Below are 16,470 nucleotides of genomic sequence, written 5' to 3'. Positions count from 1 at the left end.
AAAAATAAACGGGCCACCCATTTAGCCTGCGGACTAGCCCGTTTAACCCGTCATTTTTTTGGGTTAATTGGGTTCAACTCGTTTATCCCGAAATTTAAACGGACTTAATTTTAAAGATAAAATCCGCCCATAGTTCAATTGCCATCAATATGAACCTTTGACTCTATCTCTATAGTGCTACATGTGTTTCATCATTTCAATATAAAGAGACTAACCAAAGAAAAATAATTTGCAAACCAAGAAACATGGAGTTTTCATTATCATTTCTTTTAATTTCCATGGTTGTGTTTGCAATTATTCATCTTCTAATCTCTAATTTAGGCATCAAAACACAAAAATCCACCAAACTTCCACCAGGACCAAAACCTTTACCAATCATAGGAAACATCTTAGAACTTGGTACCGAACCTCACCAATCACTAACTAAGCTTTCTCAAACCTATGGACCAATAATGACTCTTAAGCTTGGTAACATAACTACCATAGTTATTTCATCTCCACAATTAGCCAAAGAAGTACTCCATAAAAATGACCTAATTTCCTCTTATAGAACAGTTCCGGATACTCTTCATGCACTTGATCACAATCTGTATTCGGTTGGATGGATGCAACCTTCAAACGAATGGAGGATTCTTCGGAAAATTTGTGCTACCAAAGTGTTCTCTTCGCAACAACTCGATTCGACACAAGTTCTTAGACAAAGAAAGGTGCAAGAACTCATGGATTTTGTCAAGAAAAGAAGTGAAAAAGGTGAAGCTTTAGATATCGGCGAAGTTGCTTTTATAACCGTGCTTAATTTCATATCAAACACCTTCTTTTCTATGGATTTGGGTGATTATAATTCTTCTAAGTCTCAAGAATGGAAGAAGAACTTTTGTTCTATCACTGAAGAAGCCGGAAAGCCTAATATTGTGGACTTCTTCCCAATCTTTCGCTTGCTTGATCCACAAGGTGCACGTGCAAGAATGACCAAGTATCTTAGAGAGTTGATAGATTTTTTTGATGGTCTTGTCGAAGAAAGGTTGAAATTAAGAGGTCTAGAAATAGAATCTAAGACGTGCAAAGATGTTTTAGATTCCGTGTTAGAAGTTATGTTGGAAGAGAATTCTCAAGTGACCCGACTCCACGTGTTGCATCTATTCTTGGTAAGTATAATATGATTTTATTAATTGTTTTTAAATTAGTTCTCTTAAGTTAACTTCTAATATTGCATTATGATGGATTATATCATCACTATTAATTAGTCAGGTACGTGGTAGGTTGAAAATAACTAGTAACAAGTTTAGAAGAAATCAAACACATTAATACCATATGAAAACAACGTAATCATATTACAAATACATATATAAAAATCAAACATCAAATTATTATATAAAATATATATTAAAATATAAAATATATACTACAACAACAACAAAGCCTTTCCCACTAGATGAGGTCAGCTATAGAAAGACTGTTTATACGGAAATCTCGTTTGACCACCTCATAGATGGTCTTTTTAGATCTTTCTCTACCTTTCACCATTTGTCAATTTTCCATCTCATCCACCTTTCTGACTCGGTGTTCTATTGGTCTTCTTCTCAAAAGGCCGAACTATCTGAAATGCGATTCTAGCACTTTTCCACAAAAGATGTTACTCCAACTCTCTTTCTTATATCTTCATTTCTTATTCTATCTAATCACGTATGACCATTCATTCATTTCAACATCTTCATCTCTGCCACACTTAATTTATGTTCGTACTTCTATTTGGCTATCCAACACTTTGTACCAAAAAACATAACCGGTTTGATAGCAATGTGATAGAATTTACCTTTAAGTTTTACAGACACTTTTTTGTCACATATAAAACCAGACACACTCTACCATTTTGATCAACCTGTTTGGATGCTATGATTTACATCTTATTCAATCCTCCATTATTCTGTATGATGCACCCAAGATAATTAAAACTCTTAACTTTTTGTAGGATGTTATCTCCAATATTCACCTCTATATTAGGGTTTTTCCTTCGTAAGTTGAACTTACATTCTATATATTCCGTCTTGCTACGGCTTATGCGCATAGACAGTACACGTCTAGAGTTTCTCTCCATAACTCCAACTTTCTATTTAGGTCTTTTCTTGACTCTCCCATAAGGATGATATCATCGGCAAAAAGCATGCACCATAGTACAGGCTCTTTAATATGCGCTGTGAGTACTTCCAATACTAATATGAAAAAGTATGGACTTAACGATGATCCCTGGTGTAATCCTATATCAATAGAAAATTCTTCTGTCACACTATCTTGAGTCTTCATATTAATTGTAGCCTCATCATATATATTTTTAGTTGCATAAATACATGCAATTCTTGTTTTTTTTAAATATATATTAAAAATAATTTAAATACTACATATATTTATATACAATTATATAAGAACTAATATAGTAATTATTTTTTTATGTACATATAATATTTTTAATATGCAAATTTGGCATATGTAAGTTTAATCCACTTTTTTTTATGAAGTAGTTATCTATTTGGAGTTAAATTTGACTTTTTTTTTATCAATTTATTGTATTTTGACCAATTGATTACTTCAGGTTTTATTAGTGGCTGGAGTAGATACAACATCAATCACCATAGAATGGGCAATGGCAGAACTACTAAGAAACCCAGAAAAACTTGAAAAGGTTAGAAACGAACTTCAACATGTCCTTGGCAAAAATGAACAACTTGAAGAAAAACATATCTCAAAACTTCCATTTCTAAAGGCAGTGGTAAAAGAGACTTTTCGCTTGCACCCACCTGCCCCATTATTAGTACCACACAAAGCACAAGAGGATGTTGAACTATGTGGCTTCATTGTGCCTAAAAATGCACAAGTTTGGGTCAATGTATGGGCTATGGGAAGAGATTCAAGTATTTGGACAAACCCTAATGAATTTATGCCCGAAAGATTCTTAGAAAGTGAGATTGATTTTCAAGGCCATGATTTTGAGCTAATTCCATTTGGTGCTGGAAAAAGAATGTGTCCTGGATTGCCATTGGCTTATAGGGCTGTGCACATTTTGTTGGCATCACTTCTTCATTGTTATGATTGGAAGCTAGCAAATGAAGATAAGGAAGAGGATTTAGATATGTCTGAGAATTTTGGACTTACCTTGCGTAAGGCTCAATCTCTCAAAGCTATTCCCATACAATCATAAACATCACATAAAGTTTGATTCTCCATCATTAATTCTCATGTTATGTCTTTCAGTTTTTGATGATTTAAGGTGTGTTTGGTTGTGATATTTTGGTAGAAAAGTATTAGGATTATATTTCTAGATAAACACATACATTTTCTATGGATCTCTATGTTATTTTGTTTTAGCAACCTTTTCATTTATGTATATTGTGTGTATATATTTAAATATAAGGTTATATGGAAGGTGTACAAGTTCATACATCTATATAGACTACTATCTTGGTATTCTTTAAAAAAAAAAAACTGGAATTTTAAATGTTGATATAAATTTTAAAAATAGTTATTTAGATTCCGTGTAATTAAAATCTCTTTTTCAATAATACAACAACGTAACCTTAATCAATTACAATATAAGAGGTGTACGTAACTTGTGAATGGATTCCCTCCCTCGCTTCATAATAATGATTTTATAACTAATATATATATAAAGTTTTTGTATATATATTTTCAACTTCTAAAAAATTTATAAGATATTTTTTAAAAATCGAGTCCTTAATTGGAGACTTTTGTTGGGAACAAAAATAAACGCAGTCGCGATACATATCTAAGTTTCAAAATTGTTATTTATTATTATTATTATTATTATTAAGAGAACAACTTGTAAATTTTTTTGAAGGTATTTAAGATAGTTATATTTTTAATAATAATAATGATGATGATGAATATTTATGAAAGGTATTAGTAAATATATCCAGATGAGCACATTAACCTGATTACAAATCTCAGATGGAGTTTCTTCCAGCCACACATGACGTTGGGTCTGGTAAGGGCCATCCTAGCAAGTATATGTGCCACACTTCATTGATTTTTTTTTTTCCCCTTAAATCTTTCAATGGCGAATTTTGGTCATGCACTTATATTCGATAGATAAGAATTTTGATTTTGTAAACTTAGAAGAAGATGAAAAAGAGTAATAGAGAGTGTGAGAATAGAAGTGTATCTAAATGGTATATATAAAGTAACAAAATATTAATTTATTAATAATAATGATAACATAGTAACGGTTAGTTTCTAACGGCTAATTTTACAACGACTAATTTTGCAACAGCTAATTTAATATAATAATATAAATATAAATTATTAATTAAATAAAAATTTAATTATTTAATCTAATTAATTATTATAATTATTTATAAATTAATTATAATTTAATTATTTAACTAATTATTAGTTAAATCATTAATATGAATTATTAATTAAATAAAAATATCAATATTTAATATAATTAATTATTATTAAATTAATTATTATTTAATTATTTAATATAATTATTAATTAATTAACATAACTATTTAATTAATTAATATTTTATACAATTATTTATTTTTTACCTAATTTGTTATTTGGCAAGTGTGGATTGGCTAATGAAAGTCCCTTTTTAGAGAGATTTCTTCGTCTTGAAATAAGTGAAGGAACTCAAGTGAGTTTCACTCCAATGCTTTAATTCTCTTTTTTCTCTGACAAAATAGTAACTGGACTCCAAAATTTAGCCCGGTAAAGATGCTCTTAGAACACCTCTAATGGTGAATCCCTTTCTTATTTTTTTCTAACACAGAAAGACTCAAACCATTGGAGAGAGGAGTAAATTGGTCCTTGCACAACGATTAAGAAGGAAGAATTCCTCCTTAGAGGAATTCTATATCACCAATGATAACTTGCCAAGTGGCAAATTATTTTTAAATAATAATTAATTAAATAATTATATTAAATAATTAAATTATAATTAATTAATTAATTATTATATCAACTTATTTAAATAATAATATTATATTCTAATTAATATTATTAAAATAATTAAATTATAATTAATTTTAATAAATAATTATATTTTTATTATATTAATTATTTAAATTATAATTAATTAAATTTATTTACATAAAAAAATAAATTTAATTTTTTACACATTAAAAAATAATTTTTTACTGCGTTGTTTATTTTTATTTATAAAATTTAGAATGTTAATCACATTACAAAATTATAGAGTTTAATTATATTTTTTATATTAAGTAATTTTACATATTAATATAATTTTAATTATATATTGTGTATTATTTTTATATATAATTTTTTAATATTAATATTTTTAACAATGAATTATTTTTAAATTTATAAATTTAAAAAATATTATTGTAAAAAAATAGCAATTATATTAATTTTAATTATTTTAATTAATTAATTAAGTAGGATCACAATAAAAATTAAAGTTAGTTCCTCCTAATGAAAAAGAGAGAGATGTATGCTTTGAATTTTTATTTATTATTTATAATGTAAAAACTAATGTGAAATTACTTTTTATAATAAGTAGATCATAAATAAAAACTGAGGTGAGTTTTTTACTGAAAATGGTCTAATGTTAAGGCAAGTTGCGTGTAGCGATTAGTAGTGTTTGGCAAAAATATGGCACGCTGAAGGCCACCTCGATACATGATATTATCCAGCTTGTGGTATGAAAAATACAATAATTATAAAAATGAAAAAATATTTTGGTCAGCACGTAATATATAGTGGATTCATCATGAATGAGCATCGTTCAAACCACAATTTTTTTGGGTTCTACATCTTTTTTGTTTTTATTTTTAATATTATTATTTTTAAAATTTTGTAAAAAAATACAATTTTATTATTTTTGCTTGTTTCTTTTTTTTTATGAAATTATAAAATAAAATTACTAAATGAAAACACGTATAAAACGCATATATATGTAATATCACTTCCAATTATATAAAGCGGTTCTTTTCTTTGACAAAAAATTCTGATCAATTCCATATATAGAATTTGGCTTATTTAGAGCTTGTTTGTTTTAAGTTTTAACTTTTTTAATTTTATCACTAAGTTACATTTTTCACACAAAAAAAAAATTCAGTATTTTATATATATTTAGATAAAATTTTAAAACTAATAATAAGAATTTCAAAGATGGAAGATTTTAACTTTTCAGAAGTTAAACATATATTAATAATTTTTATATATAAAAAATATCAATTTTCAAAACTTTTTTCCCAAGAAAAAGAGATATATATAAAAGACTTGAATTATTAGATGATATTTAAGAGATGTAATATAAACGCACTCTATATATAATTAGACTAGCTAAGCAAGTGAAAAACATATCTAAACACTCATCATCATAAGCCATGGACTATCTATCTCTTCTTCTTTTAGCTTGCTTTGTGTGGATTAGCATTCAAATTCTCATATCCAAAAGATTAGGTATCAAAACACCAAGATCACTTAAACTTCCACCAGGGCCTAACCCTTTTCCAATCATAGGAAACATCTTAGAATTGAGTAACCAACCTCACCAAGCACTTGCTAAGCTTTCTCAAACCTATGGACCAATAATGACTCTTAAGCTTGGCAACATAACAACCATAGTTATTTCCTCTCCACAATTAGCCAAAGAAGTACTCCATAAAAATGACCTAATTTTTTTTTATAGAACGGTTCCGGATACTCTTAAAGCACTTGACCACCACATACATTCAATGGGATGGATGCAACCTTCACCTCTATGGAGGACGCTTAGAAAAGTTTGTGCTACCAAAGTTTTTTCTTTGCAACAACTCGACTCCACACAAATTATTCGTCAAAAAAAATTAAAAGAATTGGCGGATTTTGTGAAGGAAAAAAAGTGAAAAAGGTGAAATTTTGGATATCAATGAGGCTATTTTTATAACCGTACTTAATTCCATGTCAAGCACTTTGTTTTCCATGAATTTGGTTAATTTTGGTGGTTTTAAGTCTCAAGAATTCAAAGAAATAGTTTGTGGTATAAGTGAAGAAGCTGCAAAGCCTAATGTTGTGGATTTCTTTCCAATCTTGAGGATATTTGATCCACAAGGTGCACGTGCTAGAATGACCAAACATTTTAGGAAGATAATTTATATATTTGATGGTATTGTTGAAGAAAGATTGCGATTAAGGGCTCTAGACGAAATGGACACCAAGGAATACAAAGATGTGTTAGATTATTTGCTTGAAGTGATGTTGGAGGAAAATTCTCAAATAAGTCGCATCCATGTATTGCATTTACTTTTGGTAAGTATCTTGTACTACAAAACTATATGTTTCAATTTAGCTAAGATTTTGCTACAATACTTTGTTAAGGAAGTAAAAAGTGGTAAAATTTTATCAAAAAAAAAAATCTTTATTTTAATGTTTATAATTATAAACTAATATATTATATTACTTTAAAAAGGTTTATCTTTTATAACAAATACTATTAGAATACTTATCAATAATCCTGTTATTTATATATTACTCTTGCTTTTGACTCGTTTTTAAACGTTGTTTACTAAGTAATTAAAAAAGTATTTTTTTTTAATTGAACATATCTTAGTTCTTTATTTATTATATATTTCATATTAATGGTTCAGATTTAGAATTTAAAATTTAGACTTTAGGATTTAAAATTTATAATTTAAGATTTAAGATATTTTATTTTTGTTTCTTTATCTTTAATAGAAAGTTAATTTTCAGCTAGAGTTACATCTCTTATTTTTTTAATGGAGAGCATTATATTCACCATCACTTTTTGTTTTAAAATTCTAAAAAAGTAGATAAATTAAATAAAATTAAACATATTACGTATCAAACTCATTTACGAAATTATATTCCATTTGACCATGAAATTTTAGCGATGAGTTTGATGTATAAAATTATACATGAATCAGAGCCCATCTGTGAAAATTTTCACTCTTTTTACCATGCAATAAAAACCTTTTTTGAGGTAATCAAAACAATTTCCTTCAATTTGTTAGTAATATTGATATATAATTGTATTTGTATTAGGATCTATTTGTGGCTGGACTAGACACAACATCGATTACCATAGAATGGGCAATGGCAGAATTACTACGCAACCCAGAAAAAATGCAAAAATTGAAAGAAGAGCTTGAACATGTTCTTGGCAAGAATGAAAAACAAATTGAAGAATCACATATCTCAAATCTTCCTTTCCTAGGAGCTGTGGTGAAGGAAACTTTACGCTTTCATACACCAATCCCATTCCTATTGCCACACAAGTCACAACAGGATGTTGAACTATGTGGCTTCACTGTGCCTAAAAATGCACAAGTTTGGGTTAATGTATGGGCTATAGGGAGAGATTCAAGTATTTGGACAAATCCTAATGAATTCATGCCTGAAAGATTTTTGGAGAGTAAGATTGACTTTAAAGGTCAAGACTTTGAGTTAATTCCCTTTGGGGCTGGAAGAAGAATTTGTCCTGGATTACCATTGGCTTATAGGACTATACACATAGTGTTGGGGACTCTTGTTCATGGCTATGATTGGAAGTTAGTTAATGGGCAAAAGGCAAAGGACCTAGATATGTCTGAAAATTTTGGGCTTACCTTGCATAAAGCTCAATCTCTCCAAGCTATTCCCATAAAAACACAGCATTGAAGAGGTGATATATATCTGACAAAAAAAAAATATTATATATATGCATCAGAGATTTTAGCTTAGTGATAAATCTTGGTACCTCTTATGGTACTGCATCTGGGTTTAAATTTTAGTTGAGACTAAGTAATAGATGCAAACCCTTAAAATGTTGCGTGAGAATGTATAGTGTGTATAAATTTGTGATAATATAATACCTAAGATTAAGGACTGTATAATTTATTTGATGTATACAAATTTTGATATATATTACTATTTTGTAAAAAAAGATAGTAATATTAATATATGAATTCGTCTTTACTGGCCAGAAAATAAAAAATATAGAGTCATCATTAATAGTATATTATTTTTTAGAAAATTCTTTATTTTTTATTTTTTTCTAAAGGAATTAGTATTCGCTTAATATATAAAATGTAGCAAATTTTCACTTGTTTGCTGTACAAGTCAAGATATATGTCTTTCTGTTAGACAAATCAAAGTGCATGGCTTAATTTATTATAATCTATTTGTTCTTCATTTACTATATAATATACATCATTTTTAAGTATATGAAATAAAATAAGTACATAAATTAGAAACGACTTTTTCTAAGTTCTCATGTTAACTGTTGTATATTAGCTGTACTATTGTATCTTTATTAGATGGCTTAATAATTAGAGATGTAGAGTTAGGAATAAATTCTCTTATTTTTTTTTAATAATTAAAGGAATAAAGTATCATCTTTTATTATTAATTTTATAAGTGAGGTTAAAAAAAATATAAAAAAAATTATTAAAGAATTAAAGATCATATTTTACTCTTTTAATTTTTTTTTAATAATCGAAAGAATTCATTCTCCTATAGAATTTAATTATTCTTAGGTATTTAAATTGAATTCTCTCTTCTCAAAAGACGCAAGTCATCTATTACGTGGCTTAGTTACTTTGGCACCAAAAGTAGTTAGCTGACTAGATGGTTAGTTTCAAATAGTGAATTTATTATTGGTAAGAACTAAAAAGATATTTATTGCAAGTATTAGAAATATAATAATTTATATGTCTTTTTTTATTCGTTTAAATTTGAGTAAAGTATTATTTTTGTCTCCAATATTTGAGACAAGTTCTAGCTATTTGTGTTTCTTTAACGTTTAAATCGTCTTGTTTGTATCTCTAACAATCAAAGTGATTCAATGTTATCTTGCCGTTAATTATACATCATGAGTTTTAATTTAAATTAGTTGAAATTTTAAAAATCTCTTCTTAAAGTTAGATTACAAATATTTAGGTCAAAATCGATGATCCACTCTGGATAATAACTCATTAAAAATTGAAATTAATCCCGGTAACATTTATATAATTCACTTTTTTAGGGACATAATTGAACCTAAAAACAAATTTTAGGTACAATATTAAAATCGAATACAGTCAAGTTAGACCTAATTGAGAATGAATACATCCAAGTGAGAATAATTGAAAAATACAATCTAATCTATTAGTATAATTGACGGCAGAATAACATTGAATTATTTTTATATAAACGTAAGGAATATAAATAGAATGATTTAAATGTTAGGAACACAAATAAAATTTACTCCAAACGTTAAAAACAAAAACGATACTTAACTCGTTTAAGTTGTTAGAAGAAGTGGTATCATACATAGTATAACAATTTTTACAATCAAAAACTCTAAAATTCGATCTAAATATATTAGAGATATAATCATACACATATCTTATCTTATCAACTAAATTGTGATTCGTTCTTAGCTGTAAACCTCATTTTCATTTTGAGAAAGAAAACAGAAAAATTTGAACAACTTTCTTCCCTTTTCTTCTCTCCTTCAATTTGATTCTCTTCTGTTTTTATTTTTTATTTTTTTTATATTATTCTCTGAACTTACACTTCTTTACAATCATCTCATGTATAATTAATTTTGTATTGGAAAAGTTACCTTTCACTACTACCAAATGTTAATCTTGAAAATTGATTTAACGTAAGAATGTACAATAATAAATCAATCGTCATGCCTTATATATGTATATTATAAAAAATTACTTCCATCAACTATATGCTACATGCTATATCAAAAAATTAGTTCATCATTACAAGATACTGAGATACATACATAAATTTAAAAATACACCTGTTGGTAAGTGATTTATAAAGTGCACAAAATTACTGTTGACAAACAAAATGAATGGTTTTTGGGTAATTTTTGTATTAGTGGTTTGATGAGTTGAATATTGATGTATTTAAATTTGTATGTCGGTTATAAAAAATAAATAAATAGAAAATTCAACTAAATCAAATTAAGTTAGGGTTCATTTTTTTCGATATTACAGAAGTATGTGAGTTGTGTTTAGTTATGGTATATACAGGTGTGGGATAGGATTTTTTGAATAATAACAGGAAAAAATTGGACCATTCAAATTCTTTGTTAAAAAATTCGTTGACTAATCGGACCGTCCAATTAGTTTTTTTTTTCCTTAAAATGAAAACGGACTCTCCGTTTATTAAAATGAGAACGAACCTCCGTTTACACTTTTTGTTTTTTTTTTTAAATGAGAACGAACCTCCGTTTACATTTTTTGTTTTTTTTTTTGTTTTTTCTTAAAAAGAAAACGAATTCTCTGAATTTTATTAAAAAATGTTTTTTTAGATACCTTTTAATTGGACTGTTCAAATTCGTTGTTCTAAATTTTTTGGTCTAATTTCAGTCTCTCTGACACCACATATAAAAAAATATCCCTATTTTCTATAACGTTGTATCACCCCACACTCTCTTCCATATTAAAAATACGCTAGCTCTATTATCTCCAAGTGGACTCCAAAAAAAAAAGCAGCGCAAAAAAAAAGGTATAAAACAAAATTGGAGAGAAGCAAGAGAAAATCTCCTAAAGTTTAGAAGCCAAGAATAATTGAAAGGACGATGATTGCTCAAGCTATAATTTAAAGGCACCACTGGTTCATAGAAATGAAACTATAATTATTATAACAGAGAAATTAATCAAGGATAATCATACTATCTCTCAGTGACTATGTATAAAAATGTAAATTTGATATTTTAAAAAATATTATATACTTCTTCAAATAAATTTATTTAATTATTTATCTATTATATATAAATTTAATAATTCTAATGACATATTAATATACACATGTATAGTAATTAATTTAAAATTAATTTTTAATCTACATCAAATTCTTTTATAATATATAATGCTTGCTCTAAAATACATAAATCCCAACTCATATTTCATCTTTTTTTTTGTTATGATTTTTTTTAATTTACTATTATAAAATTTTAGTCGAATATTTAGCAATTATGGTAATTAGGCATATACTAAAATTAATCACTAATATAAAATATATTAAAATATATATTAAAAATAAATTAAATAATACATATATTTATACATAAATACATGATGATTAATTTTAATATACAAATAATATTTTTAAATATTTAATTAACTAACAACTAAACTCTGAGGGAGGACTCGAAGAGGTTGGGTCTTATGCAAAGTAAACCCAAAAGTATAATTCATGTCCATGTCTTGTGGCTTCATTTCATCAGCTAACTTCCAATGAAAGTGATACAAAAGAGATGCCAATATGAAATGTATGGACCTTGATGCAAAAGGTAATCCAGGACAAATTCTTCTACCAACACCAAATGGGATATACTCAAAATTTTTTCCCTTAAAATCAATATCACTATCCAAGAATCTCTCAGGTTCAAATGAATTAGGGTTAGCCCAAATGCTTGAATCTCTTCCCATTGACCACACATTAACTAGGATCTGTGCATTTTTGGGAACTGTGAAGCCACCTAACTCTACATAATCAATTGCCTTGTGGGGTATGAGAAATGGTGCTGGTGGATGAAGCCTCAAAGTTTCTTTCACAATTGCATTAAGGTATGGGAGCTTTGAGATGTTAGACTCTTCAATTTTTCCATTTTTGCCAAGTGCTTGATGAAGTTCCGCCCTAACTTTAAACATTTTTTCTGGATTATGTAACAACTCAGCCATTGCCCATTCTAGTGTGCTTGATGTTGTGTCTATTCCCGCCATAAATAAATCCTGAATTAATATTATTAAAGAATAAATTTTATAATAGATTTGATAGCAAAGACTCAAATAACAAGTGGATGTTGAATTAAAGATCTCTCACTAAATGTAAAAAATTGTTAGTCATTAAAAAAAATTATTGATTAATAATTTAATACATTTTTTTTACTTAAAAATCAGTTCTATTTTATATTTTCATCAAGTTATATAATAATGTTGCATATTTTTGGTAACTTGTAGGTAGGGTCGGATACCCTACAGATTAAGAAGGATAAGGTTAGGATTGGAATATTTTCAACCCGTAAGTAGGATAGAGTTGAATTTATATAAAAATCTCAACTTTTAAATAGGATTAGAGTTGGATCCAAACCCTACCTATTATCATCCCTAATTGATAGATAATGACAAATATTTAGTGGTCCTTTATATAGCCGCTATTATTTACTGGAGTTATATATTTGTCAAGCCAAACATTCACTTAAATATGTTTCCAATTTTATTAATATAGATAATTTTTATTTTTTTAGTAGTCTCTCTAAAATTATATATTGTGTTGGTCTTTAGTCTCTATTGGCTCTTTTAAATTATTTTTTTTTCTTTACCTGTCATTATACTTTTTTATCATTATAAAATATGTTATTAATTGTAATTCTATTTTTCTTTTTTTTCAAACACTTACATGTCTAATCTAAAGGGTAATGATTTGAATACTCTAAAGTTTGAATTTTATTTTAAAGAGTAAAGTGTGATCTCTCACTATTTATTTCATAGGTGGAATCAAGAATAAATATAAAAAAGAAACTATTCAAGGGTAGAAGATCATACTTTACTTTTTAAAATAAAATTTAAACTTTAGAGAATCCAAATCCAAAGAGTAAAAAGTTGTTTGTTTAGACATTCATATTTTCAAATACAATTTCTCTCTCACATGCGTACAAATGAAGGAAAATAATTGATAACCAATAATATAAATTCAATGCTTAAACTTTAAACTTTTAGAGATATAATTTCTCTCTTAAATGCATATTTTTTTTATCAGTTTAAATTTTTGAAATGAATGATATTATAACATATATAGTATCAAAATTCTGTCAAAAAAATCTAGAATTTGATCATGGTGAATCCTAAAAGAAAAAAAATAATATAAGACAAATAAAAAAAAGTCTATTAAAAAATCAAACAAATTAAAAAAAAAATTTACTTAAGAAAATTGTTAGAGATATAATTATTCATGTTACCTTCTCTTATCAAATTAAACGTTTAGGATGAGTGGCTTCGTAACACAAATCAACCAATAAAATTGAGGTACGTCAAATTCATGATTATTCTAAAGAATTTGAAAATATTGATTTTTGATAAAGAAAAAGATGAGTGAACATAATTACCACGAATAAATATATAACATCATTGAGGTTCAATTCAGAACTCTCTTGCTTGATAAGATCCAGAAAGGAATCCAACACATCATTGCATTCATTAAAATTCATTCTTGACTCATCACTTGATGAATGCATTCTTTCTTCAATAACACTGTTAAGGAACTCTAGCATCTTTTCAAAATTAATTTTGGTACTTGAACGTGTGCCTTGTGGATCAAGTAACCGGAGGAAAGGGAGAAAATCTGAAACACTAGGCCTTCCAGTTTCTTTGGTTAGACCAATCATTATCTCCTTAAACTCATGAAACTTATTATTATCAAAATAATTATAATGAGCCAAATCCATCGAAAGAAGAGTGTTTGACATGGAATTTATGATTGTTGTAAATATAGCCTCACCAATATCAAAAGCTTCACCTTTGATGCAACATTCATGAACATAATTTAGCAAGTCTTGAACCTTTCTCTTGCGGATGCATTGTGTAGAGTCTAGTTGCTGAGGGGAGAATATTTTTGTGGCACAAGCTCTTCTAAGGATTCTCCACTTAGCTGCTGAAGCTGGCATCCATACCTGTTGAATTTTAATTTAGGTTCATCGGAGAATAAAGAATACAAAATGGTGACGTAATAATACAAGCCTATAATTTTGCAGTTAAAGCAATAAACCGCTAAAAAGTTAGATATTACTCATCTTATATTTTGTCACTGAAAGATTTTAACAATAATTATATAATTTTCAGTAAAAAAATTTTTAATAATCACAAAAAAATATAAATTAAATAAAATATTTAATGACCATTATGTCATTGTCATTATTATTAATTTGTCACTAAAAATATTTTTTATTAAGGTGGTTTAGAATTCAAAAAATATTAGCTAACATTAATTAAAAAAAATTAACTTTCTAATTGAAATTAACAATAATATAATATCTCTAGCTTGCAATTAATTAATACCAATGAAGTTTTGGAGAAGTCCTCAAGTGATTGTGACCATGTTGTAATAACTGGGAGCTTCCTACCGGAGAAAAGTGCATCATTTTTATGGAGTGCTTCTTTGGCTATTTGTGGAGAAGAAATGACAATGGTGGTTATACTAGCCAACTTGAGAGTCATTATAGGTCCATAAGTTTTAGAAAGATGAGTGATTGCCTCAAGAGGGTTATTGGTGCCAAAAAGCTTCAAAATGTTTCCAATGATGGGGTAGGGGTGAGGACCCGGTGGAAGTGGAAGCTTGGAATAGTAAGTTTTAGAACTTTGGATCCCATTATAGAATGATGATATGAAAAGGAACAAAGGAATTATTGCCGAAACAAAAGATATGATGAATAATATTATTAGTATTTCCATTTGGTTAGTTGGTTAGACTCCACACTGGTCGAACACTCACTTCAATATTTATATATACAATCTTACTAAGCTATAATTTCCAGACACTGATATAGATACGGAATATGATACGATACGACACGAAATATACAGACATACAAATTTTAAAATTTTATAAGAAGAGATCTAGTATATATATAAAATATAAAATATTTTTAGATAAATTACAATAAATAATTTTTAATATTTTATTGATATTAAAATATAAAATAATTTTTTAATCTTTTTTAGTGTTTTCTTTTAATTATATAAAAGTATTTAAAATATTTTTTATTTTAATAATAATAATATATATTATTTTTAAACTCATTTCAAGAATACATGTTAATAATAAGGCTGAATACGCTGATATATGTAATGGTATTTAAGTGTATTCAAGTGTGTTCGAAGAATATTTTTTATTTTTTATTATTAAGACACGGTTAGACACGGCAAACACACGTATCGGACAAATATCGATAAATTTCGTATCCAAAATATATCTAACACACAAACACAGTAACTCAATGAAGTGTCCATATTTTATAGTTACTAAGGAACCAATATCTATCTTTGACGAATTAGAGCTATTCAAATTTCATCTATTGATGTATATAATAGAGCTCCATTTATTTTTTGTGATATATATATATATATATATATATATATATATATATATATATATATATATATATATATATATTTGATATTTGATCTAAGGATCAGATCAAACTTAAACACATAAAAGTACGATAGATTAATAGATCTAATCTGATCTAATGAAATTAGTGTAATTGAATCAAGATTTTGATCCTATTTAATTTGATTCCATCTATGTACAATCTTATTTTTAATAATTTGATAGTTACTTATTAATTAAATTGTTCTTATCTCATATAAATATTAATTAGGGACTAAAGGTATCTATTCCCATTAAGAAAATTATTATACAGAAAAAAATAAGAATGAATAACAAATTATATAGGTTTTACAATTTTTTTTAAATAAAATATGATTTTAAATATACCCATTCTCT

The 16,470-nt window shown here is 27.0% G+C and overlaps 2 protein-coding genes and 1 pseudogene across 2 annotated transcripts; 2 read left to right on the top strand and 1 right to left on the bottom strand.

Annotated features, from left to right (window-relative positions):
* The first annotated feature begins 83 nt into the window (after positions 1-83).
* Positions 84-3,435, top strand: LOC112754191 (cytochrome P450 76T24-like). Its single transcript, XM_025801759.3, has 2 exons — positions 84-1,145; positions 2,588-3,435. The coding sequence occupies exons 1-2, from the start codon at positions 246-248 to the stop codon at positions 3,191-3,193; spliced, it is 1,506 nt and encodes a 501-aa protein (XP_025657544.1). The 5' UTR covers positions 84-245; the 3' UTR covers positions 3,194-3,435.
* A 2,895-nt stretch (positions 3,436-6,330) lies between these two features.
* Positions 6,331-8,855, top strand: LOC112754179 (cytochrome P450 76T24-like; annotated as a pseudogene).
* A 3,197-nt stretch (positions 8,856-12,052) lies between these two features.
* LOC112754159 (cytochrome P450 76T24-like) lies at positions 12,053-15,426 on the bottom strand. The gene is made up of 3 exons (XM_025801740.2): positions 15,024-15,426; positions 14,075-14,638; positions 12,053-12,701 (listed from the first exon to the last, which is right to left on the bottom strand). The coding sequence occupies exons 1-3, from the start codon at positions 15,414-15,416 to the stop codon at positions 12,087-12,089; spliced, it is 1,572 nt and encodes a 523-aa protein (XP_025657525.1). The 5' UTR covers positions 15,417-15,426; the 3' UTR covers positions 12,053-12,086.
* Between the last annotated feature and the right edge of the window lie 1,044 nt (positions 15,427-16,470).

Source organism: Arachis hypogaea, chromosome 2 (genome assembly GCF_003086295.3).
Source record: "Arachis hypogaea cultivar Tifrunner chromosome 2, arahy.Tifrunner.gnm2.J5K5, whole genome shotgun sequence".
Taxonomy (NCBI): Eukaryota; Viridiplantae; Streptophyta; class Magnoliopsida; order Fabales; family Fabaceae; genus Arachis; species Arachis hypogaea.
Note: the sequence above shows the minus strand (reverse complement) of the source record. Positions and strands in the feature narration are given on the sequence as shown.

What these genes read in the sequence shown, in the direction of transcription:
- LOC112754191 (XM_025801759.3), top strand. Translation starts at nt 246, where the DNA reads ATGGAGTTTTCATTATCATTTCTTTTAATTTCCATGGTTGTGTTTGCA. An exon ending in ACGTGTTGCATCTATTCTTG is followed by an intron (nt 1,146 to 2,587) that starts GTAAGTATAATA and finishes TGATTACTTCAG; the next exon opens with GTTTTATTAGTGGCTGGAGT.
- LOC112754159 (XM_025801740.2), bottom strand. Translation starts at nt 15,416, where the DNA reads ATGGAAATACTAATAATATTATTCATCATATCTTTTGTTTCGGCAATA. An exon ending in ACTTCTCCAAAACTTCATTG is followed by an intron (nt 14,639 to 15,023) that starts GTATTAATTAAT and finishes AAAATTCAACAG; the next exon opens with GTATGGATGCCAGCTTCAGC. An exon ending in ATGTTATATATTTATTCGTG is followed by an intron (nt 12,702 to 14,074) that starts GTAATTATGTTC and finishes ATATTAATTCAG; the next exon opens with GATTTATTTATGGCGGGAAT.